This window comes from Oncorhynchus mykiss, chromosome 17, assembly GCF_057628025.1.
Source record: "Oncorhynchus mykiss isolate SJ-2025 chromosome 17, ASM5762802v1, whole genome shotgun sequence".
In the NCBI taxonomy this organism is placed as follows: domain Eukaryota; kingdom Metazoa; phylum Chordata; class Actinopteri; order Salmoniformes; family Salmonidae; genus Oncorhynchus; species Oncorhynchus mykiss.
Window position 1 is genome coordinate 1,735,377 of NC_143038.1, and position 23,378 is coordinate 1,758,754.

The following is a 23,378-nucleotide window of genomic DNA, read 5'->3' on the forward strand; positions in this document are numbered from 1 at the left end:
GATTTCTTAATGAACTAGAAAATCAATAGTTATTTCTGGTTGTTTATGGAAGTTAGCTGGCTAACTCATTGATCCCGCTTTGTAGTATAGTCCTCAGGGTTCCAAATTGTATTTGTTTTCTTTGAAGTAAATAGAGTGTTTGAGATTGTCAGATGAGTGTCAGATGGTCAGGGTTTGGGAACCAGTTTTGGTTCCATTGCACCAGGCAAGCTGAATCAAACAGTTGTGGCTGAACTGATTATTAATCTGTAGCTGAAGAATCTGTTTTTCCTTCTTCCTCTCTCATCTTTCTCTTTTCTGTCTATCTTCTCTCTTCTTGTCTCTCTTTCTCTACTCCTCTCTATCTTCACTGTAACCTCTCTCTTGTCTTTTTCTTTCCTCTCCCCCAGGTGTGTCCTCTCAGAGCAGCTCTCCTGCCTCCAGCACCCCCAACTCCCCTGCCGCCTCCCAGCACATGCGCCCCAGCTCCCTGCACGGCCTCTCCCCCAAGCTCCACCGCCAGTACCGCTCGGCCCGCTGCAAGTCCGCCGGCAACATCCCCCTCTCCCCCTTAGCCCACACACCATCCCCCACCCAGTCCTCCCCTCCCCCACTCCCGGGCCACACCATTGGTAGCTCCAACACCACCCAGACCTTCCCTGCCGGGGCAAAGCTCCACTCATCACCACCCGTGGTCCGCCCCAGGCCCAAGTCCGCCGAGCCGCCCCGTTCCCCACTCCTCAAGAGGGTCCAGTCGGCAGAGAAGCTCACCTCGCCGCTGTCTCATTCCCAGTCATCGAGTGGTGGGGTGGGAGGGCCTCTGCGGAAGCACAGCCTGGAGGTATTGTGAATGTGGCGGTCTGAGATGTGTATTAGAGGTGTGACACATGGGTAACGTGTGCTATGTGTGTATTATGAATGTGTCCAGTTTGTAATGTATTTTCATCTCATTTATTAGTTTAAGTATACATGGGGAAGACATTTAAATACAGTTAAAACAACACATTGGGAATTTAAAGAACTTGAGTATTTTTAGTAGACCTACTGTATACAGCATCACTATGTGTCTAAGACAATTTCCCCCTAAATAAAACTTTATCCTATCCTATCCTAGGTCCAGCACTCTGACTTGTACCGCAAGGACCAGTTCCACTGTTGCGAGCTGGGGCTCCAGAGTTTGTTGGAGACGGAAGGGGAGAATCTACCACCTCTGAACCCCCCACTGCTGCCCTCCGCCCCAGGCTCCCAGGGTTCATCTACAGGGGCAACTACCACGACACCAGAGACGGGGGTGCTCAAGCCGATGAGGAAGTTAGGGAGGCAAGAGTCACCGCTGAGTAGGGATACACTGCTGGCTGGTAGGGAGAGGGAAAGAGAGAGAGAGAGGAAGAGAGAGAGAGAAAGATCGAGGGAGAGGGTGGGAGAGATCATTATGGCTTATAGCAACAGGACAACAACCGTCCCAGAGAGGTCACCTAACCGAGGAGGAGGAGCCACAACAGATAATCACCAATCATTAGTTAGAAAACCCTCAACCAGTGAGCATACCTTTAGCCCTCAGAGTAGCCCCACCTACAGAGCCCAATCCAGCCAATCGCCAAATCTGGATTCCATCAAAACTACAAGTCCCATTACTCCCACTGGGTCACCAGGTATCTTTAGGGGCCACCCAGAAGGAGCAGAGAAGAGCCAGCGTCAGACAAACATGTCTATCAAGCAACAGAGCCTCCGAACGGCCGTGAGTACAAGCCCTCTCAGCCAAGACTCCCAGGAGAATTACGGAGAGGACAGAACGGAACCAAAGCTAAATGGAGACACCAAGGTGTGTCCTCCTCCCAGGCCCAGCATGCCCTGTGGGGGCCCTCTAGGGAGAGGCACTAGTCCAGACAGAGGCATGGGTATGGGTGGATCATCAATAACGTCAGGGTCTACAGGTATGTTCAAGGCTAGTAGTAAACCATCAGGAATAGTAGGAGAGAGCCTGAGAAAGAATGGAGCCGAGAACAATGGCTCTCCAAGAACTTCAGAACTGGGGTTGAGAAGCCCCAAAAGCCCCAAACCTCCAGCCAGGGCCCTGGCTCCAGCTGTCCCACCCCACGGACAACCCCTCTCCCTGGGCAAGGTGAGGCAGGGCCTGGGGCCTGTCAACTGCTACCGAGGGACCCTGGACTGGGAGGATAAATGTCGGCTGGAGGTAGTGGAAGAACACTCTCCATCCCCTTCCCCCTCCCCCACAGGCGTCACCCCCTCGCTTTGCGCACCCTCCTTCTGTCCAGGCAGGTCCAGGCCTGTTTCCCCCGGCGACAAGACCAGCTTTGTCACCCAGCTGACCAGTGCCGCTAAATTAGTCCTGGGGCCTATAAAGGGGTCAATGGTGTCCCAGTCCCAGGAGGGGCCCAAGGGGAAGGAGCTGAAAGACATGCCCAAGCCGGGTGAGGAGAAGCAAGGTGCCTCGGCAGGAAAGTCTGAGGCTTCGTCCGGACTCGGAGTCCGGATGGTTGGCGGTGGCACCACAGTGGCCCAAAGTCCAGCTAACTCTGTTCCTCAGTCTGATAAGGCGAACACAGGTAGCCACCCCCACAAATTGTAACCCTTCTATCTGAAAGGAGTTTAGAGAGGAGGGCATTGAGAAATGAGATGCCTTTTCAGATTTCTAGAACAATTCCACAATGTCAAGCACTTAAGACGACATTCCAGTTCTAGAAAAGCATATCAACATGGTATTGACTTATCTGTAACCATGAGTGAGCAGAACTATTGTAAAGGTGCTGTTACGGCCATTTTCTATTATACAGTTAGTATATATTAAGACAACGCTCCACTTTATGAACTATTAGATATCTATAACAGATCTGTATGTATGTATGTGAAATGAATGCATGTCATGTGGTACATTTTGTGTGTTTCTAGAATAAAAAGGAGTGAAAAGTGCTTTACTGATCAAAACATGCTGAATACTGTGAAACACCAAATCCAGTTACTTACTCGTTTTTTCTATCTCGACTAAACGACCAGTCACTTCTGTTTCTGTAATTCACTCAAATAAACGTAATCACAAGCAGAGGGTATGCTGAGGCACAATCTAGTCATTACAACCTTGACAGCAACAACAACAAAACACAAAATCCAATCGGCCACTGTAGATTTGTCTTCGGAAAGTAAATGACAAAATTACTACTGTAAAAGACAATGACGCAGCCACTAGATTTTATCTTTAGAAAGACACTCGACTGAGCCACACAGGACCAATGACTACTGTAGTTTTCTGTTACTACTGTAAGGCCGCCCATGACAAAGAATTATGGTCCAACACTACACTCACTGAAGTCCTCAGTTGATTAGCATAGCCAGATTAGCATAGCATGCTGTCAGTGAATGTCTGTAAGTGAAGGATGAAGTGAAACAACCTTGAGTTAGTTCTGGGTGAATCTTGAAGGCTATGGCACATTTGTGTGCCATGGATTGCGTCCGAAATGGCATCCTATTCCCTATAAAGTGGACTACTTTTGATCAGAGCCCCTGTGGTAGTGCACTATATAGGGAATAGGGTGCATTTGGTGCCTTGGTAAAGAAGAGTAAAGCTCCTCTGACAGTTCTGAAGCTCAGAGCGCTTATCTCTACAGAACAGGACTACTACTGCAGCCCACACACACACACACACACACACTGGTGTAAGCGGAGTTGATATTCATGGATTTAAATCCCTGTGGTGGATGATTTGGGCTGTGTGCGTGTGTGCGTGCCCCAATGTGTGTGTGTCAGTTCAGGGATGGGTTCAGTAAGCCAGAAACTATATAGAAATTAACAGAATCCAAACTTGAATAACATTGATAAACTAGAATAATTGTATTTTGTTGTGAATAAAATGATCTGTTACTTGATCCTGACTGCACAGCTACGGTAAGGAGATTACTGTAAATATCTGTAAAGACTATGGCTCTACTATTCGTACGTTCTAATTGTCACTCATCATGTTTTGTTTTGAACCAAAAAGGTGAAGAAGAAAAAGCAGGTGTAAATGGATGTAGCATATTTAATAGATGTAAAATGCATATTAAGGGCTTTATGGATGGATAAGGTTTTTCATTCTTTGATGTCAAATGTTCACTTGCTGTTGCTGTTATCGTTTATCCATCTGTTTTTCTATTAACCTTATTTTCATATTGGATTCCTTCCTAATTCTGGTGTCAGGTATCTGAGAGTTTAACTGTCTGTTTCTTGCCAACTCTGTATGGAGTTGTCATGTCAAACAATGGCAATGGAGTAGGCAAAATCACAAACAGATCTGGGACCAGGCTAGTAGTCTGTGTTGTGAAATAATAATATGACTATGTTTCACTCACCACAGTTGGATTCACTGTAAGTTGAGCACTACAACTGTATGTGTGTTAAGATAATACACTGTGCATTATTTCAATGGTGAAATTATGATCTCTCTCTCTCTCTCTCTCTCTCTCTCATGTATCTTCTCTATCAAACATGTAATCTTTATGCGAATGATTGGCAAATGTTTGTTAGTGGGTGAAGAATATCAGATGTTGGAATTAGTCTGGTAGAATATGCAAGCTTTTATGTACTACATTACTTGGCTACTTTTCAGACGACTTTCTGACTGCAGCCTATAACTTGGATCATACCGCCCCCTTATGGTGTGTGTATATATACAGTACCAGTCAAATGTTTGGACACACCTACACGTTCCAGGGTTTTTCTTTATTTTTACTATTTACTACATTGTAGAATAATAGTGAAGACATCAAAACGATGAAATAACACATATGGAATCATGTAGTAGCCAAAAAAGTGTTAAATAAATCAAAATATATTTTATATTTGAGATTCTTCAAAGTAACCACCTTGATGACAGCTTTGCACTCTCTTGGTATTCTCTCAACCAGCATCATGAGGTAGTCACCTGGAATGCATATGAATTAACAGGTGTGCCTTGTTAAAAGTTAATTTGTGGAATTTCTTTCCTTCTTAATGCGTTTGAGCCAATCAGTTGTGTTGTGACAAGGTTGTGTTGTGTTGTGACATGGTAGGGGTGGTATACAGAAGATATTTGGTAAAAGACCACTTACATATTATGGCAAGAACAGATCAAATAAGCAAAGAGAAATGACAGTCCAACATTACTTTAAGACATGAAGGTCAGTCAATCCTAAAAATGTCAAGAACTTTGACAGTTTCTTCAAGTGCAGTCGCAAAAACCATCAAGCGCTATGATAAAACTGGCTCTCATGAGGACTGCTATAGGAAAGGAAGACCCAGAGTTACCTCTGCTGCAGAGAATAAGTTCATTAGAGTTAACTGCACCTCAGAAATTGCTTCTCAACATCAACTGTTCAGAGGAGACTCTGTGAATCAGGCCTTCATGGTCGAATTCCTGCAAAGAAACCACTACCAAAATACATCAATAAGAAGAAGAGACTTGCTTGGGCTAGGAAACACGGGCAGTGGACATTAGACCGGTGGAAATATGTCCATTGGTGTGATGAGTCCAAATTTGGAAAAGCATTCCAGGTGAAGCTGGTTGAGAGAATCAAGGCAAAGTGTGGCTACTTTGAAGAATCTCAAATATAAAATATATTTTGATTTGTTTAATAATTTTTTGGTTACTACATGATTCCATATGTGTTATTTCATAGTTTTGATGTCTCCACTATTATTCTACAGTGTAGAAAATAGTAAAAATAAAGAAAATCCCTGGAATGAGTAGGTGTGTCCAAACTTTTCACTGGTACTGTATATATATAAAACATTGTTCCATATCATAATCATAATGCCATGTAATTTAACATAGTTTATTCAAAATAAATATCTCATTTTATACTATTATGGAGTTTATTATCATCATATCTGAGAGCTACATATTGTTGTAATGACAGGTCAAGGTACTTAATATAGCAAGATATATTTTAGGGATGCTGTTGTAATGAAGAGGCCTAGGGCTGTGGCCTATTCAGACTTGAGATAAGAACACTTAAGTTGGACTTAAGTCAAGACATGTGGACTTAAATCGAGGTTTTATTGACTTAAATCCATGTTAACTACTCATCTCAAGTCTAAATTTGGCCCCTACTGAATATACAGTTGTCTCTTGTTTTGGTAGATAACTGGAATGTTTGCAGTAGTTTACAATATATTCTTATTGTTATATGAATCATTCCACTTGTTGTTATTCTCTTACTGTTCAGAAATGGGTGGCTCTTTAGCGTTATTCTGTGACTGTTAGTTCTACCTTCAAATATAAAGGGAACCAGATAACATTTTGTCATATTTCCCATGTTATCAACCTGATCACTAAGGTGGTGTTTATTGTATTATAATCATTGAAACATCAGGAGTAGATAAGTTAGTCAAAACTGGTCTGTGAAGAGAAAATACATGCACATTTTGAATAATAAACTCTCTCATTATTTGTATGTGAGGTTTTTTGCAGGCATATTTTACTCAAAACTTTGCATGGAGGAATTCCGTGGTATATAGAGATCTGTTTTATATGTTAACGATGGCAGAAAATGCACATCCTAATCATGATTATGATGAATTGTTTGAAATGCACTTTATATTTTCAAGCGTTTTTTTCTTCATTTCTAAGTGTTTGTTTTGGTCTGTATTGCTACAGTTATGTATTATCTGGGCGAAAATAAAATCTAAACTGTACTTAAACAAATATACAATTATATTTATTCACAATGGCCACCAACGATTAATATGTCTCATTCACCTCATTTGAAAATGTTATGTAGATAAAGGGCAAGTATGATGACATTATACCTTTCTCTTGTTGTTTGTCATTTCGGTGTTTCTTATTTACATTGAACATGTTGGTCCGTTACCTAGCAGATGCTCTTATCAAGAGTTACTTACAGACAGTATAGTCAACTAAGGTAGATACAGCAATCACATATCACAGTCATTGCGGGTATTTCTTCAATAAACCAGATATCAGCAAAATCAGTGCTAGTAAGAAAGGACAAATGGGAGCGTTAGTGCCAGAAAGACAAGTACAACAGTCTAATACTAGACATGTGAAGGGAAGAACGTGTAATACAATTCAGAGAATTTATCCAAACTTGAACTTCTGCCACCATCATTTTCTTGTGCATACGGATAATAAATACAGGCTCATAACGTCAGCCTATGATCTGCACAACCTGGCTCCAGATGGCCAATGTTCAACAGCAAAAGGATACATAAACATATTTATATTCTACAACCTTTGTTTTCCACATTTATTAAAATTACTTCAGTCTAGTGTAACCTAATGTGCATTCATAACTACATTATGTCCATCCATAAAAATATATATAATTATATGCAGATCAACTAGGCTAAATGTAGTAAACTAGACAACAGAAACCTTTGGTATTAGTAGTAGTGGTTAATCATAATAAAATGCATGAACTAATTTCATTCACAATTTTACCGGTACTTATCTGTAGCCAACACCCCATGGACGTCAGATGCTTTACATAATGTCAGTGTAAAATATTACCCTATGAAACACGCACTATGCCTTTAAAAAAAAAAGTATATATTTTGATATAATAAATCATTCATTTTTATTACAAATTATACAGTACATCGAGAAACAGTAAACACAGAATTGTTGTATTACATAACAGATGACAGAAAAGGTGTCTACATTTGTCTCACTGCCCCCACTTTCTGATCATCGGTACTCTCTCTGATCACACTGATCAATCTTTTATCTCTCCAGATTAGACAAAAGACAGAATATCCACAGAGGGCATTCCCAGGCTCCATCACCACTGGCAGAGGCAGCCCCAGGCACTCCACCTGTCGCCTGTACTCATCCATCGCCTGGTCGAGAGCCTAAAGGGATAAAGGGTTGCTCAGGCTTCCTGCGACGAGGGCCCATCTCCCCAAGAGCTGCTGGTCTATTCGTGGTGGATCCATGGGCTTAACGAGGTCCTTACAGCCTAGAGCAGCAGCAGTTGATTGGCTTAGAGACAGGACGTAGAGGAGAGTCTTGGCACATTGAACGAACATGGCTTCAGTGTCTAGGTCTCACTATATCTATGCACCAGTATATCAATAAATCAAATGTATTTATCAAGCCCTTTTTACATCAGCCGATGTCACAAAGTGCTATACAGAAACCCAGCCTAAAACCCCAAACAACAAGCAATGCAGATGTATATCTATTTACTGTGGGTCTATCTATATCTATAAAATCTACAATATGTATCACTATATATCACTATGTATCACTGTTTTATATTTCTATGTCTACAGTATCTATCTACTGTATGTCTGTCTATGTGTCACTGATGTGTTGTGTCTGTATCGAACACTGGTGCTTAGCTAGACGGGTCCAGTCTTATACATGTAGCTCTCCTGTCATGCTATGGCACAATGTTCTTCAACATCAGAAAGTTCCCAGTTGCAACAGAATGCCAGTAAAATGCCAATGTCCCCTGGCAAATCCAGGATTGCGAAATAAAAACAAGACTTTTTTGGTTTATCTATGTTTTGTGCACGCGTATTAAAAAATATTGACAAAAAATAACAATTCAATATTAAAGTCAGGCAAGATCTCACATTACACACACCCCTGTACACATACACATCTAAATAAATAATATAAATCAAATAAAGGAGATGAGAGATTGCAATTTCTTTATACATCAACAATAATATTTGAATGTACAAATACTTTTTTTTGTAACTAAAGGGAATTCAAAAGACCTACAAAGTCATATGTAAAGGCTTAAAATCCGGGGACATTAAAACAAGTAATTTATGAATATAGAATTTACTCATAAGTATCATAACATTAACAATGAATTCGAGTTTCTTATCTATGTTATTGGAATTTTTTTGAAAGTATTTTTTGCTCAGGGTAAAGTTATATAGAGACTTAGCTAGTTGAGAAATATACAACAAGATCATCCCAGAGTTCTACAATTATGACTGAACGATATTTAGACAGCAGACTTTTGGTAGTTTGCACGATTAGTCACATGACATGCTCAGGGGAGCATGACAAGGATATGCAGTACAGGTTAATTTTAATAAAATGCATGATCTCATTTCATTCACACAGTTACACTAGGTCTTTACACCCCATAGACGCCAGCTTATTTACATAATATGACGAACGTCAATCTGTAAAATATTAGCCAATAATACGCGCGCTATGATTTATTGTTAGGATATAAATCAATATAGTTGCTCGTTTCAGTAGGTTGACCAATCACGTTGTTAGTACAGCCTATCAGGAAGTATCAAGAGCCATCCTTATTGTATGTTGTCAACCCGCTGATCCTGCAAGCTAACTAGCTAGCACGCGAAGTAAATCGCTGGGTGAACTATAATTCGACTGAGTTTAACGTTACTCGTTGGCTGAAGAAAATTTCATTTTAATCGCTGACATTGGCTGTGGTTGTCCTGGAGTCGTCAAGAAAGGCGAGACATTAACGCGTTAGCCTGTTTTTTACAAAGTTGCTAACCAGATCCGTTGACAGCTAGCTAGCTACTGTAGCTTGGCAGCTAACTGTCTGTATTGAGTTACCACAGCAAAGCTACGTAGTACGTGGTCTCAACCCTGCACTTCCGAGCCGTCGCCGTCCTATCAAGCAATTTTACGATTTTACTTGGTTAAAGACCTCTCATGTCAATGACACTCTTCACAAAGTGGTAAGGTTATGATCTTGGCTATGTTGTGTTGGATGATGTTTATCTAGTAACTAGCTAGGTAAATTAGTAGTTAAGCCAATATCATCTAATTAAGCCAGACTGTAGCCCCTTAATAGGTGTAACTAACTAGCTGTCATGTTAGAGCTAGTGATTTTTAAGAAACGTGACAGCTTGGTTACTTCTTTAAATAACAGGATGATTATCATAGCTAATAGAAAGGCTACGGTGTAGAAAAGGCTAGTTAGCTACATCTTTTGACCATCCGCTACCAAGGCTTCTCACTGTCACCCCCAGCTGTTTGTTGTCACACACCAATCACATGATGGCTATTCTATCGTGTTTTCCCAGAAAGGACAGAAATTCCTCATTAGGTTAAATAAACTATTTCCAGTTTCAGTACAGAGTAGGAAGTGAAGTCACTTGTTCTACATTCCAGTGTTACCATGTCTGTTAACATCTGTTCTCTTGTCACTCAGGCACATCATCCTGTGATGACTCTAAACTTAGTGATACCCACATCTTTTTTCAACTATACTGAACAAAAATATAAAACGCAACAGTCCTATGTTTCATGAGATGAAATAAAAGATCCCAGACATTTTCCATATGCGCTAAAAGCTTATTTTTCTCAAATTTGGTACACAAATTTGTTTACATCCCTGTTAGTGACAATTTCTCCTTTGCCAAGATAATCCATCCTCCTGACAGATATCAAGAAGCTGATTAAATGGCATACAAAGCCACAGGTGCACCTTGTGCTGGGGACAATAAAAGGCCACTCTAAAATGTGCAGATTTGTGTCACAACACAATGCCACAGATGTCTCAAGTTGAGGGAGTGTGCAATTGGCATGCTGACTGCAGGAATGTCCACAACAGATGTTTCCAAATAATTTAATGTTCATTTCTCTACCATAAACCGCCTCAAGTCGTTTCAGAAAATTTGGCAGTACATCCAACCAACCTTACAACCGCAGGCCACGTGTAACTAAGCCAGCCCAGCATGTCTGTATTCCCAGTCATGTGAAATCCATAGATTAAGGCATAATTCATTTATTTCAATTTAAGGATTTCCTTCTGTGAACTGTAACTCAGTAAAAATTTTGAAATTGTAGCATTTCGCATTTAATTTTGTTCAGCGCAGGGGAAGGAGGGAGAAGTGGTTTACTTTGAAACTGACTGTGACTAATATTGTTTTTCCCAATAGCATTCACTAGCCTAACCACTGCGACAGCTGCAATGGTCTGCATAATAATAGCAAAGTCGTCAAAAATGTTTAATCCCTGCCACTTTCAGATCCACTTTCTTGTGAATCAGCATGAAATGAGAGAAAGTCGGCCTCAAATCAGTCATTGTTTAGACGTACAACTAGCTTAACCTTTCTCTCTTTCAATGTTAATGTTTAAACTTCATCTTAGTGCTGGACAGACAAAAGGAGAGCGACACATATAGCACTTACTCCATGGCTAATCAAATTACACATGCATGCACTGTCGTAGAAAATCAATGTTTATCTCTCTTCCCCACCCCTCTCTCTCTCTCATCCCTCTCTTCCGTCAGGTCCCTATTGCTATGAGGATCTGCAGAGCCCTGCTGTAAGCCTGAGCCATGAACTCCGTGTCTCCCAGTGCAGTTCAGTATGTGGGGGGAGTAGGAGTGGTGTGTCAGGATGACACCCTCCAGAGAGAGGAGACCAAGAGGCCTCAGCAGCCACAGCTGGTGGACCCTGGCGGAGGAAGTGGCTTTGGGAAGCGGCAGGGTACTGATGTCGGTGGGGGTGGAACCAGAGATGCCACCACCGCTGGAGAGCCAGACGAGGTGGACAAACTCAAGACCAAGCTGATGTCGGCGTGGAATAATGTCAAATACGGTCAGTCAGTGGGTTCATTTGAACTTTTTTCCATAAGGCGGATAGTTCTATATAGCTGTTTAACTAGCGACAAACATAACTTCCAGTTTTTCTATACAGTCGGTTTAACAATGGCTTTTTATTTTCTTAAGAAATAGCAACAAGGGGGATTTTATAGTCTTTGTACTTTCTGTGTGAATAATCTTTGTTAGGTCTTTTTTTTTTTCTCAACAGAAGTCTCATACAAAGCTATGTGTAATAGCCCTCCCGAAGTCAACTTCCCCCTTCCTCACCCAGTCATCAAGACATAAAGAATCCCCTCTAAAAAGGTCCGTTCTGTTTCTTTTCCCTCTTTAGGCTGGTCAGTCAAGTCGAAGACCACATTCAACAAGAGCTCTCCGGTGACTGTAATGGGCCACTCCTATCTGCTCAATAGTGAAGGTAGCTAACCTCCAACAACCCCACTCCCAACTTCAAAATACTTCCTGGTAAAATAGATGACTCTCTCTGCTCCATACCCAGTGTGGAAAAACGGGTTGGAAATATGTATTTTAACCAGTTCTGCTCACTGGGTATCTCTCTACCCTTCCAGACGAGGTGGAGCGGTTCAGGCGGGCGTTCGTGTCTCGGCTGTGGCTGACCTACCGTAGGGAGTTCCCCCAGCTGGAGGGCTCCACCTTGACTACAGACTGTGGCTGGGGCTGCATGCTGCGGAGCGGACAGATGCTGCTGGCCCAAGGCCTACTGCTACATCTGCTGCCACGAGGTGAGACAACTCATAGAGTTAGAAAGAGGGCTCTAAATGGGTAGAGATACAAAGATGGGTCCTCTTCCTAACTCTGAGACAACTGCACCAAATCTGGTCCAATCCAATCCCAAATGGACCCCTATGCACATACAATTGTGGAGATCTGAGAGGATTTGTTTGGTATAAGCAATATGATCAGTGAAACTTACACCTAGCAGGGTGGAGCTATTAACATATTGCATACACCTGTCAGATCCTCTCAGATCTTCACCAGTGCGTAGGGCGTAGGGGTCCATTTGGGATGGGGCCCCTGTCTCTCTCTCTCACTCTTGTTTCTCTTTCTGCCACATCTCTCTTCAACTGTTTCTCTCTCTCTCTTTCCTGGTCTCCCCTCTCTCTCCTCTGTCTCCTCCATCCACCTCTCCATCGATCACTACTAACTGTCTGTATTGTGTTGTCTAGACTGGTCGTGGCCAGACGCCCAGCAGTTCGCTGATGTAGACTTTGAGGCTCTGAGACCCCGCTCCCCGTCCCGTGCTGGTGGCGTACCCATCCCCTCCTTCGGCTACTCCTCCTCCTCGCGGACCCCCACCACGCCCCAGAAGAACTCCATGCCAGGGGGCACGGCTCTCAACCATACCCAGAAGAAGAAGCCCGAGTCGGGCAGGGACAGGCAGGCTGAGCCCCTCCACCGGAGGGTTGTGACCTGGTTTGGGGATGAGCCCCCGGCCCCGTTTGGGGTGCACCAGCTGGTAGAATTGGGGAAGAGCTCAGGGAAGAAGGCGGGGGACTGGTACGGCCCCTCAGTGGTGGCACACATACTACGGTGAGGAGCCCTCCATGGGGTGTGGTCAAGATAATGATGCTGTCAGAGCATCAGCCATAGAAGTAGAATCTATAGAACATACCTCATTCAAGTCAGTGATGGCATTAGCATGCATTTGATTTCTGTACTTAGATTTTTGATAGATGTCTGTAATGCCATAGTGCATCAGAATGATCTCCAGCAGACATGTTTACTGATGCACCTTTATTGTGTAGATGTTTTGGTTGCTATTATATTTTTTAAGAAGGCTCGGTGGTATGCCTGACTGCATGTTGACGTTTACCAGGGTTGGAGTCAATTACATTACAATTCCACTCAATTCAGGAAGTAAACTGAAATTCCAATTGTTTTCAATGTTGTTCAATGAGGAGCATTTGGAATTAGAATCAACATTTGGTTTACTTTCTGAATTGAAATGGAATTGAACCAAACCCTGATATTTACTTCATGCCCAGTAGCATCAGTATGTTGTGACATTAAACATGAGCCGTATGTTTGTTTTCCAGAAAAGCAGTTGCCAAGACTTCTGAGGTTCACAACCTGGCTGTATATGTAGCGCAGGATTGTACCGGTGAGTTTGACTTTACACTGTACCTTTCCTACTGGGTGGTTGGTTGGTTGGTGTTGTTGGTTGGTGTTGTCATTTGTCGAATTCTCCAGATATTGTATGTTTGGTCCACCTAGTGAAACTTAGGCCCATAGTAGCATTGTGTGTTTCTTTCAGTGTACAAAAAGGACGTGGTGCATCTGTGTGACCAGTCGTTGAACCAGAGTATATCAGATCCTGAGCCCAGTGGTCCAGGCTGGAAGTCTGTCATCATTCTGGTTCCAGTCCGACTAGGTGGAGACTCTCTCAACCCCTCCTACATCAAGTGTGTCAGGGTGTGTACACGCATGTACACACACACTTTCATAACCTAACCTTCGTCACAAAGCTTGTTATTTCTCCATGGTTGATGTCACTCTAACATGAATATGGATTTCTTTGTGTCTGAAGAACATTCTCAGGTTAGAATGCTGTATCGGGATCATCGGCGGCAAACCCAAGCATTCGCTGTTCTTTATCGGCTGCCAAGGTAAGAAATGCACTCTTCTTCCTGGTTCAGTTGCTTCTGATTGGACAGTGGGCTGTCATTTAACCTAACCTCGCCTTCTTCTTATTTCCTGTCCAATCAGACGAGCAGCTGCTGTATCTGGACCCTCACTACTGTCAGGCCGTGGTGGATGTCACTCAAGACAACTTCCCACTGGAGGTTGGCTGGACTTTATATCGCTCTGCTATGACCCAGATAAGCATGTTTTGACTGGATCAAAGTAGGTCATTTCAGATTCAGACGTGTACCTTGTCTGTAATGCTCTCCCTCTCTCGCTCCCCACCTCCCCAGTCGTTCCACTGTAGCTCGCCCAGGAAGATGCCCTTTAGTCGCATGGACCCCAGCTGTACTATAGGCTTCTACGCCAAGAACAAGAAGGACTTTGAGTCTCTGTGTTCTGCCGTCTGTGTGGTGAGCTCAGCCTCTTGTCCTCATTTCAAGTCTCTTCTTACTCATGTATACATTCCTCACTTATGCATCATTTATACATTAGTTATGCATCACATATAGATCATTTATAGATCTTTAATTTATAGATCTTTGACGCTGATATGATTTATAGATGCATGAGTTGAAGCAACGCAACTTAGATGGCTTATTCGTCACTTATAGATAGATAGACATGTTACACGTCAGTGATACATCACTTCTACATCAGTTACTGGATACATCACTTCTACATCAGTTACTGGATACATCACTTCTACATCAGTTACTGGATACAGCACTTATACATCAGTTACTGGATACAGCACCTATACATCAGTTACTGGATACAGCACTTATACATCAGTTACTGGATACATCACTTATACATCAGTTACTGGATACAGCACTTATACATCAGTTACTGGATACATCACTTATACATCAGTTACTGGATACAGCACTTATACATCAGTTACTGGATACAGCACTTATACATCAGTTACTGGATACAGCACTTATACATCAGTTACTGGATACAGCACTTATACATCAGTTACTGGATACAGCACTTATACATCAGTTACTGGATACAGCACTTATACATCAGTTACTGGATACTGCACTTATACATCAGTTACTGGATACTGCACTTATACATCAGTTACTGGATACAGCACCTATACATCAGTTACTGGATACAGCACCTATACATCTGTTACTGGATACAGCACTTATACATCAGTTACTGGATACAGCACCTATACATCAGTTACTGGATACAGCACCTATACATCTGTTACTGGATACAGCACTTATACATCAGTTACTGGATACAGCACCTATACATCAGTTACTGGATACAGCACCTATACATCTGTTACTGGATACAGCACCTATACATCTGTTACTGGATACAGCACCTATACATCAGTTACTGGATACAGCACTTATACATCAGTTACTGGATACAGCACTTATACATCAGTTACTGGATACAGCACTTATACATCAGTTACTGGATACAGCACTTATACATCTGTTACTGGATACATCACTTATACATCAGTTACTGGATACAGCACTTATACATCAGTTACTGGATACAGCACTTATACATCAGTTACTGGATACAGCACTTATACATCAGTTACTGGATACAGCACTTATACATCCGTTACTGGATACTGACTGCACTTATACATCAGTTACTGGATACATCACTTATACAGAACCATTCAAAAGTTGACACCTACTCATGTCATGTTTTTTTCTTTATTTTGACTATTTTCTACGTTGTAGGACAGTAGTGAAGACATCAAAACTATTAAATAACACGTATGGAATCATTTAGCAACCAAAAAAGTGTTAAACAAATCAAAATATATTTCAGATTGTTCAAAGTAGCCACTCTTTGCCTTGATGACAGCTTTGCACACTCTTGGCATTCTCTCAACCAGCTTCATGAGGTAGTCACCTGGAATGCATTTCAATTAACAGGTGTGCCTCTTTCCTCAATGCGTTTGAGCCAATCAGTTGTGTTGTGGCAAGGTAGGAGTGATATACAGAAGATAGCCCTATTTGGTAAAAGACCAAGTCCATATTATGTCAAGAACAGCTCAAAGAAGCAAAGACAAATGACAGTCCATCTACTTTAAGACATGATGGTCAGTCAATCTGGAAAATGTCAAGATCATTGACAGTTTCTTAAAGTTCAGTCGCAAAAACCATCCAGCGCTGTGATGAAACTGGTTCTCATGAGGACCGCCACAGGAAAGGAAGACCCAGAGTTACCTCTGCTGCAGAGGACAAGTTCATTAGAGTTACCAGCCTCAGATTGCAGCCCAAATAAATGCTTCACAGTGTTCAAGTAACAGACACATCTCAATATCAACTGTTCAGAGGAGACTGTGAAAATCAGGCCTTCATGGTCGAATTGCTGCAAAGAAACCACTACTAAAGGACACCAATAAGAAGATGAGACTTGCTTGGGCAATGTAGAAAATAGCAAAATGGGCCTCCCGGGTGGTTAAGGGCGCTGTACTGCAGCGCCAGCTGTGCCATCAGAGTCCCTGGGTTCGCGCCCAGGCTCTGTCGTAACCGGCCGCGACCGGGAGGTCCGTGGGGCGACGCACAATTGGCTTAGCGTCACCTGGGTTAGGGAGGGCTTGGTCGGTAGGGGTGTCCTTGTCTCATCGCGCACCAGCGACTCCTGTGGCGGGCTGGGCGCAGTGTGCGCTAACCAGGGTGGCCAGGTGCACGGTGTTTCCTCCGGCGCATTGGTGCGGCTGGCTTCCGGGTTGGATGCGTGCTGTGTTAAGAAGCAGTGCGGCTTGGTTGGTTTGTGTATCGGAGGACGCATGACTTTCAACCTTCGTCTCTCCCGAGCCCGTACGGGAGTTGTAGCGATGAGACAAGATAGTAGCTACTACAACAATTGGATACCATGAAATTGGGGAGAAAATGGGTAATAAAAATTTTTTTTAAAAGAAAATAGCAAAAATAATGAAAAAATCATGGAATGAGTAGGTGTGTCCAAACTTTTGACTGACTACACCAACTGTATACATCAGTTGCTCTAACTGTTACTGTATACATCACTTACATAAGTGATGGGTTCGCGCCCATCTTATTCTGGGTGACTTTAATAAGTGACCAATTCAACACTTTCATATTCCCCCACCCCAGGCCCTATCGTCGCCCGAAGAGAAGTACCCCATCTTTACCTTCGTGGAGGGCCAGGCCCAGGACTATGGACTGGTGGGCCACAGCTCCTCCTATCCTCACTATGACACCTCCCCCACCCCTGGCCCCGCCCACATGCTGCCCCAAGGCAAGCTCAGCAGGAGCAACAACATAGGCAGCTCTGACGACTTTGTCTTCTTGTGAGTACTGGTTTGTGTTCCTGAGGAACGAAATGTAAGCAAACGGGAAAAGACTGACTTAGAATTTTGGGATGGATTCCATTTCCCTGTTTTTATAGAGCTCAAAGTAGATGTATGCTTTCTGCTATATCACAAACTCTGGCATTTGTGTCCATCATATTCGAGGCGAGGCTTCAACTGAATCTCACTGTCGGCCTGTCTTTGTCTGGGCAGAAACAGGTCTTAGAAACTAACGCTAGGCATTACTAAATTGGATTGTTGCCCCATCCCAAATGGACCCTAAGCCCTATACACTTATGGAGATCTGAGAGGATCTGACAGGTGTTAGTAATATTAACTAGGCTAGGTGTAAACTTCACCATATTGCTTATTTATACCAATCAATTCCGCTCAGATCTCCAAGGCTGTAGGGATTTGGGATGGGGCCTTTGACTTCATTTTGGGAACAATAACAACTGGAAACACTGAGCCTGTTTGATACATGCTACATGACAGGGGTCACTAGTAGTGGAAGACAAGGTACTCAGCCCTCTTCTCTCTGACTTGTATTATAATACTGCTGTACAATTTTTACATTTCTGTTTTGTAAGATTTATTAAGTGTGTGTGTGAAATTATTTGTGTGAACTGAAGCTGTTGGTGTGTTGATTTGCTGTTACGTTCACATTCCTCTACTGTACTCTTATATTCCCTATGCCATCTTAATTCCGTGTCATGGCTATAGTACTATATTCATACTACATGGCTATATGAATTTCATTGCAGCATTCCAACCCTCTCTTTAGTTGTGATGTCCTTTGACACACCATTCAGGCAACAGTAAATGACCTGGACGGGGCTCCCTACCTAACCTCGCTCACTGTTTTCCAGACCTGGGTTCAAATAGTATTTACTTTTTTTTTATTCCAAAAGGCACTTACTTTTGGGACTATTCTTTTTGCCCTAGCAAGCTCAGAAAACACCAAGCAAGCTCAGAAAACCAATACTAATTGAACCCCAGGTCTGCTACACTCTCATACTATTTCATCAGCTCTCTCTTGTCAATTAGTCTACCAGTATCAACTTGCAACACACTAACAGGAATCCACTGTTACAACAATAGCCCCTTTTGTGTAATGTGTTTCACTAGCGCCTATCTAGATGATGGGAAATGATCCATTTACAAAGAAGCTATGTCCAAAATGACACCCTATTCCCTACATCGTGCACTACATAGAGAATAGGATGCCTTTTTGGATGAGGACAGTTTTTGGTTGTAGTGAGACTTGTTGAATGAGTGATTCTGAACTCCATTCCTTTTAGGGTCCTCCATAATGTTTTTAACAAGGTGGTGCTGCTGAGTACTGGCAGGGGGATGCCTCACTTTGGACTCAGATGTTTTTGCATTTTTGAACACGTGTAACTTCGATTTATTATGGTAGAGTTAAAAGCCTTGAACTTTGGAGACCTGCATATTAATATCTAAGCCAGGGCTGTTCAATTCTGGTCCTGGAGGGCCAAAACAATTGTTTTCTTTGTTTCTACCTGGTAGTTAATTGCACTCACCTGGTGTCTCAGCCAGGTCTCTCCTTATTAGAAGGAGAGGATGAAAACCAGGACCGACATTGAACAGCCCTGATCTAAGCATTAAACCCCCCCAAGCTCCCTCAACCCCAAAATGAAATAGTCTGGGAAGTGGTTAAAACACTGTTGATTGGATGCTTGATCTCACATTTTAATTAGGCTTCTGACCTGTGTGCAACAGGTATCCTCTAAGGGGCAAATCTTGACTTTCACTTAACCTGAATGTTCACTGATCATTCATTGAAGTCAATGGGAGAATAAGTGAGAATGTGAGGTTAGCGAGTTAGGATTCACCCCAGTAATCTGTGTATTTCATTCTTGTCCATGTGTATATTATCTCATAAAGGTGACATTTATTTTCTAAATAAAGTGAAGAATTGGCATATGTAGAAGTCTTAAATGTGCTAATGACCACCCTAATAAGGGACTGCATTCATGTGGACAACATGACTTTGTAAACTGTTGTATAGAATGTTATTAAAGTTAACTTTTTTTGTATTTATTGTCTGAATATAAGATGAATTGAACTCTTGGCCTACATGTGTATGTTGTTTTTGTGCCAGCCAGGATTCTGGCAAGTAACAACCTCCTTATCCAAGTATCTATTGTCCCACAGTCACAATCTTTATCCTGTATAAAAACCACTATCTCCTACAGTGCCTTGAGAAAGTATTCACACCCCTTGATTTTTTCCATATTTTGTTGTAACAAATTGCGATTCAAATTAATTAACTTTTTGTGGAGGGAAAAATTCACTTAAAAAAAAAAAAATTATATATATATATATATATATTTATTAGGGGAGAACAAGTATTTGATACACTGCCGATTTTGCAGGTTTTCCTACTTACAAAGCATGTAGAGGTCTGTAATTTATCATAGGTACACTTCAACTGTGAGAGACAGAATCTAAAACAAAAATCCAGAAAATCAGATTGTATGATTTTTAAGTAATTAATTTGCATTTTATTGCATGACATAAGTATTTGATCACCTACCAACCAGTAAGAATTCTGGCTCTCATAGACCTGTTAGTTTTTCTTTAAGAAGCCCTCCTGTTCTCCACTCGTTACCTGTATTAACTGCACCTGTTTGAACTTGTTACCTGTATAAAAGACACCTGTCCACACACGCAATCAAACAGACTCCAACCTCTCCACAATGGCCAAGACCAGAGAGCTGTGTAAGGACATCAGGGTTAAAATTGTAGACCTGCACAAGGCTGGGATGGGCTACAGGACAATAGGCAAGCAGCTTGGTGAGAAGGCAACAACTGTTGGCGCAATTATTAGAAAATGGAAGAAGTTCAAGATATACGGTCAATCACCCTCGGTCTGGGGCTCCATGCAAGATCTCACCTCGTGGGGCATCAATGATCATGAGGAAGGTGAGGGATCAGCCCAGAACTACACGGCAGGACCTGATCAATGACCTGAAGAGAGCTGGGACCACAGTCTCAAAGAAAACCATTAGTAACACACTACGCCGTCATGGATTAAAATCCTGCAGCGCACGCAAGGTCCCCCTGCTCAAGCCAGCGTATGTCCAGGCCTGCCAGAAGTTTGCCAATGACCATCTGGATGATCCAGAGGAGGAGTGGGAGAAGGTCATGTGGTCTGATGAGACAAAAATTCGCTGTGTTTGGAGGAAGAAGAAGGATGAGTACAACCCCCAAGAACACCATCCCAACCGTGAAGCATGGAGGTGGAAACATCATTCTTTGGGGATGCTTTTCTGCAAAGGGGACAGGACGACTGCACCGTATTGAGGGGAGGATGGATGGGGCCATGTATTGCGAGATCTTGGCCAATAACCTCCTTCCCTCAGTAAGAGCATTGAAGATGGGTCGTAGCTGGGTCTTCCAGCATGACAACGACCCAAAACACACAGCCAGGGCAACTAAGGAGTGGCTCCGTAAGAAGCATCTCAAGGTCTTGGAGTGGCCTAGCCAGTCTCCAGAGCTGAACCCAATAGAAAATCTTTGGAGGGAGCTGAAAGTCCGTATTGCCCAGCGACAGCCCCGAAACCTGAAAGATCTGGAGAAGGTCTGTATGGAGGAGTGGGCCAAAATCCCTGCTGCAGTGTGTGCAAACCTGGTCAAGAACTACAGGAAACATATGATCTCTGTAATTGCAAACAAAGGTTTCTGTACCAAATATTAAGTTCTGCTTTTCTGATGTATCAAATACTTATGTCATGCAATAAAATGCAAATTCATTATTTAAAAATCATACAATGTGATTTTCTGGATTTTTGTTTTAGATTCCGTCTCTCACAGTTGAAGTGTACTTATGATAAATTACAGACCTCTACATGCTTTGTAAGTAGGAAACACTGCCGATTTGGCAGGTTATCAAATACTTATTCTCCCCATTGTATATATACACACCAGTGCATTCTAAAAGTATTCATTCCACTTGACTTTTTCAGAATTTTGTCACATTACAGCCTTATCCTAAAATGGATTACATTGTTTTTCCCCTTATCTATCTGCACACAATGCCTCAATGACAAAGCAAAAACAGGTTTAGAAATGTATTAAAAATAAACTGAAATATCACATTTGCATATGTATTCAGTCCCTTTACTCAGTACTTTGTTGAAGCAGCAATTACAGCCTCAAGTCTTCTTGGGTATGACACTACAAGCTTGGAACACCTGTATTTGGGGAGTTTCTCCCATTCTTCTCTGCAGATCCTCTCAAGCTCTGTCAGGTTGGATGGGGAGCTTCGATGCACAGCTATTATCAGGTCTCTCCAGAGATGTTCGATCTGGTTCAAGTCTGGGCTCTGGCTGGGCCACTCAAGGACATTCAGAGACTTGCCCTGAAGCCACTCCTGCGTAGTCTTGGCTGTGTGCTTAGGGTCGTTATCCTGTTCCTTCGCCCCAGTCTGAGGTCCTGAGTGCTCTGGACCAGGTTTTTTATCAAGGATCTCTCTGTGATGTGTTGTGTTGGATTTGCCCCAAACATGCTTTGTATTCGGGACATAAAGTTAATTTCTTTGCCACATTTTTTGCTGTTTTACTTTAGTGCCTTATTGCAAACAGGATGCATGTTTTAGACAATGTTTTTATTCTGTACAAGCTTCCTTCTTTCCACTCTGTCATTTAGGTTACATTTGTGGAGTAACTACAATGTTGTTGATCCATCCTCTGTGTTCTCCTATCACAGCCATTAAACTGTTTTAAAGTCACCATTGGCGTCATGAGCAGTTTCCTGAGCGGTTTCCTTCCTTTCCGGCAACTGAGTTAGGAAGGACGCCTGTATATTTGTAGTGTATTGATACACCATCCAAAGTGTAATTTATAACATCACCATGCTCAAAGGGTTGTTCAATGTCTGCTTTTTTATCATTGTTTTACCCATCTACCAATAGGTGCCCTTCTTTGCATTGGAAAACCTCCCTGGTCTTTGTATTTATAAAGGATCCCGTCAGCAGCTACTCTTCCTGGGGTCCAGCAACGTTAAGGCAGTTATATACTATTTAAAATATTACATGACATTCCATAACCCTTTACACAATACATTGTGTTTGTGGTTGAATCTGTGTTGTGAAGTCACTGTATGCCCCTACATGGATGGTGGTATTTGGTTTAGATAGAACATCTGTAACATGGCTTCAAATCAAATAGTATCCTTGGAACTGATGTTGATCTAAATTCGGTCTGGAAATAAGAGTCACTGCTCAGTCTGTGCGAACGATTCATCTTTGCATTGTTTTTTTTATCGAAATATCGATCATGAAATAACATATGACTTGGAAATCTAGACAAGACAAATAACTAATATACAATGTACAGTGTGTATCCTAGCCTACGGTCAGTTTGTAACAATACACAATAGGCTACCTTGGCTCTGTTGCTGCACAGGGACGCATGCGCAATTCTCGGCGGCGGTGACTCTACAGTCGGTCCTCACTGCAACCGTGAGGGAGGGGGCGCTCGAGCCACGTCGTTGAATCAAATAACCGCTTCAAGCGCAGCTCCACTGTTTACGAAAGAGCAAGGGTGAGAACATTAATTACGATAGTCGCGACGTGTCTAATAGAACCAAATTCAGGACAACGGGACACCGGCGAGCCTTGAATTTATCCCGGGTAAGTCCGACTGTGGCACAATCACAGACAGTCCGCCATTCCCCCTTCATCGAGACTCCCATTTAATGCTCTATAGGCAAGGGATAATATAATGTTCATGTCTCCCCCTTTTTAAGTTGAGTCGATAGACCGACGTGTATAAACAGCGGTGTAATTGCTATGCAACGAGAGGCTGTGCGCAACGAGTGCTTTGATGCAGCGCAGGGTGTGAGTGCATCAAACTGCCAGACAGAAAGGATGGATA

The 23,378-nt window shown here is 42.4% G+C and overlaps 3 protein-coding genes across 4 annotated transcripts in view; all 3 read left to right on the plus strand.

Moving 5' to 3' along the window:
* Positions 1–6,759, plus strand: part of LOC110513948 (microtubule-associated serine/threonine-protein kinase 1) — an 83,217-nt gene extending 76,458 nt beyond the window's left edge. For both annotated transcript variants that reach the window (XM_090204388.1, XM_090204389.1), the window contains 2 exons: positions 390–820; positions 1,094–6,759. In XM_090204388.1, coding sequence (XP_090060514.1) covers positions 390–820; positions 1,094–2,569 — 1,907 coding nt within the window. In that variant the 3' untranslated portion in view covers positions 2,570–6,759. The remainder of the gene's footprint in view (positions 1–389; positions 821–1,093) is intronic.
* A 2,201-nt stretch (positions 6,760–8,960) lies between these two features.
* On the plus strand, positions 8,961–19,532 carry LOC110485632 (cysteine protease atg4da). The gene is made up of 11 exons (XM_036949267.2): positions 8,961–9,648; positions 11,208–11,517; positions 11,854–11,937; positions 12,089–12,262; positions 12,707–13,070; positions 13,577–13,641; positions 13,795–13,952; positions 14,068–14,146; positions 14,247–14,323; positions 14,456–14,575; positions 17,279–19,532. Exons 2-11 carry the CDS (start codon positions 11,256–11,258, stop codon positions 17,477–17,479), a joined length of 1,584 nt encoding a protein of 527 aa, XP_036805162.2. The 5' UTR covers positions 8,961–9,648; positions 11,208–11,255; the 3' UTR covers positions 17,480–19,532.
* A 3,403-nt stretch (positions 19,533–22,935) lies between these two features.
* LOC110517362 (SWI/SNF-related matrix-associated actin-dependent regulator of chromatin subfamily A member 4) overlaps positions 22,936–23,378 on the plus strand; it is a 34,646-nt gene continuing 34,203 nt past the window's right edge. The window contains exon 1 of the mRNA XM_090204392.1: positions 22,936–23,134. The gene's annotated coding sequence lies outside the window, so the exon portion shown is untranslated. The remainder of the gene's footprint in view (positions 23,135–23,378) is intronic.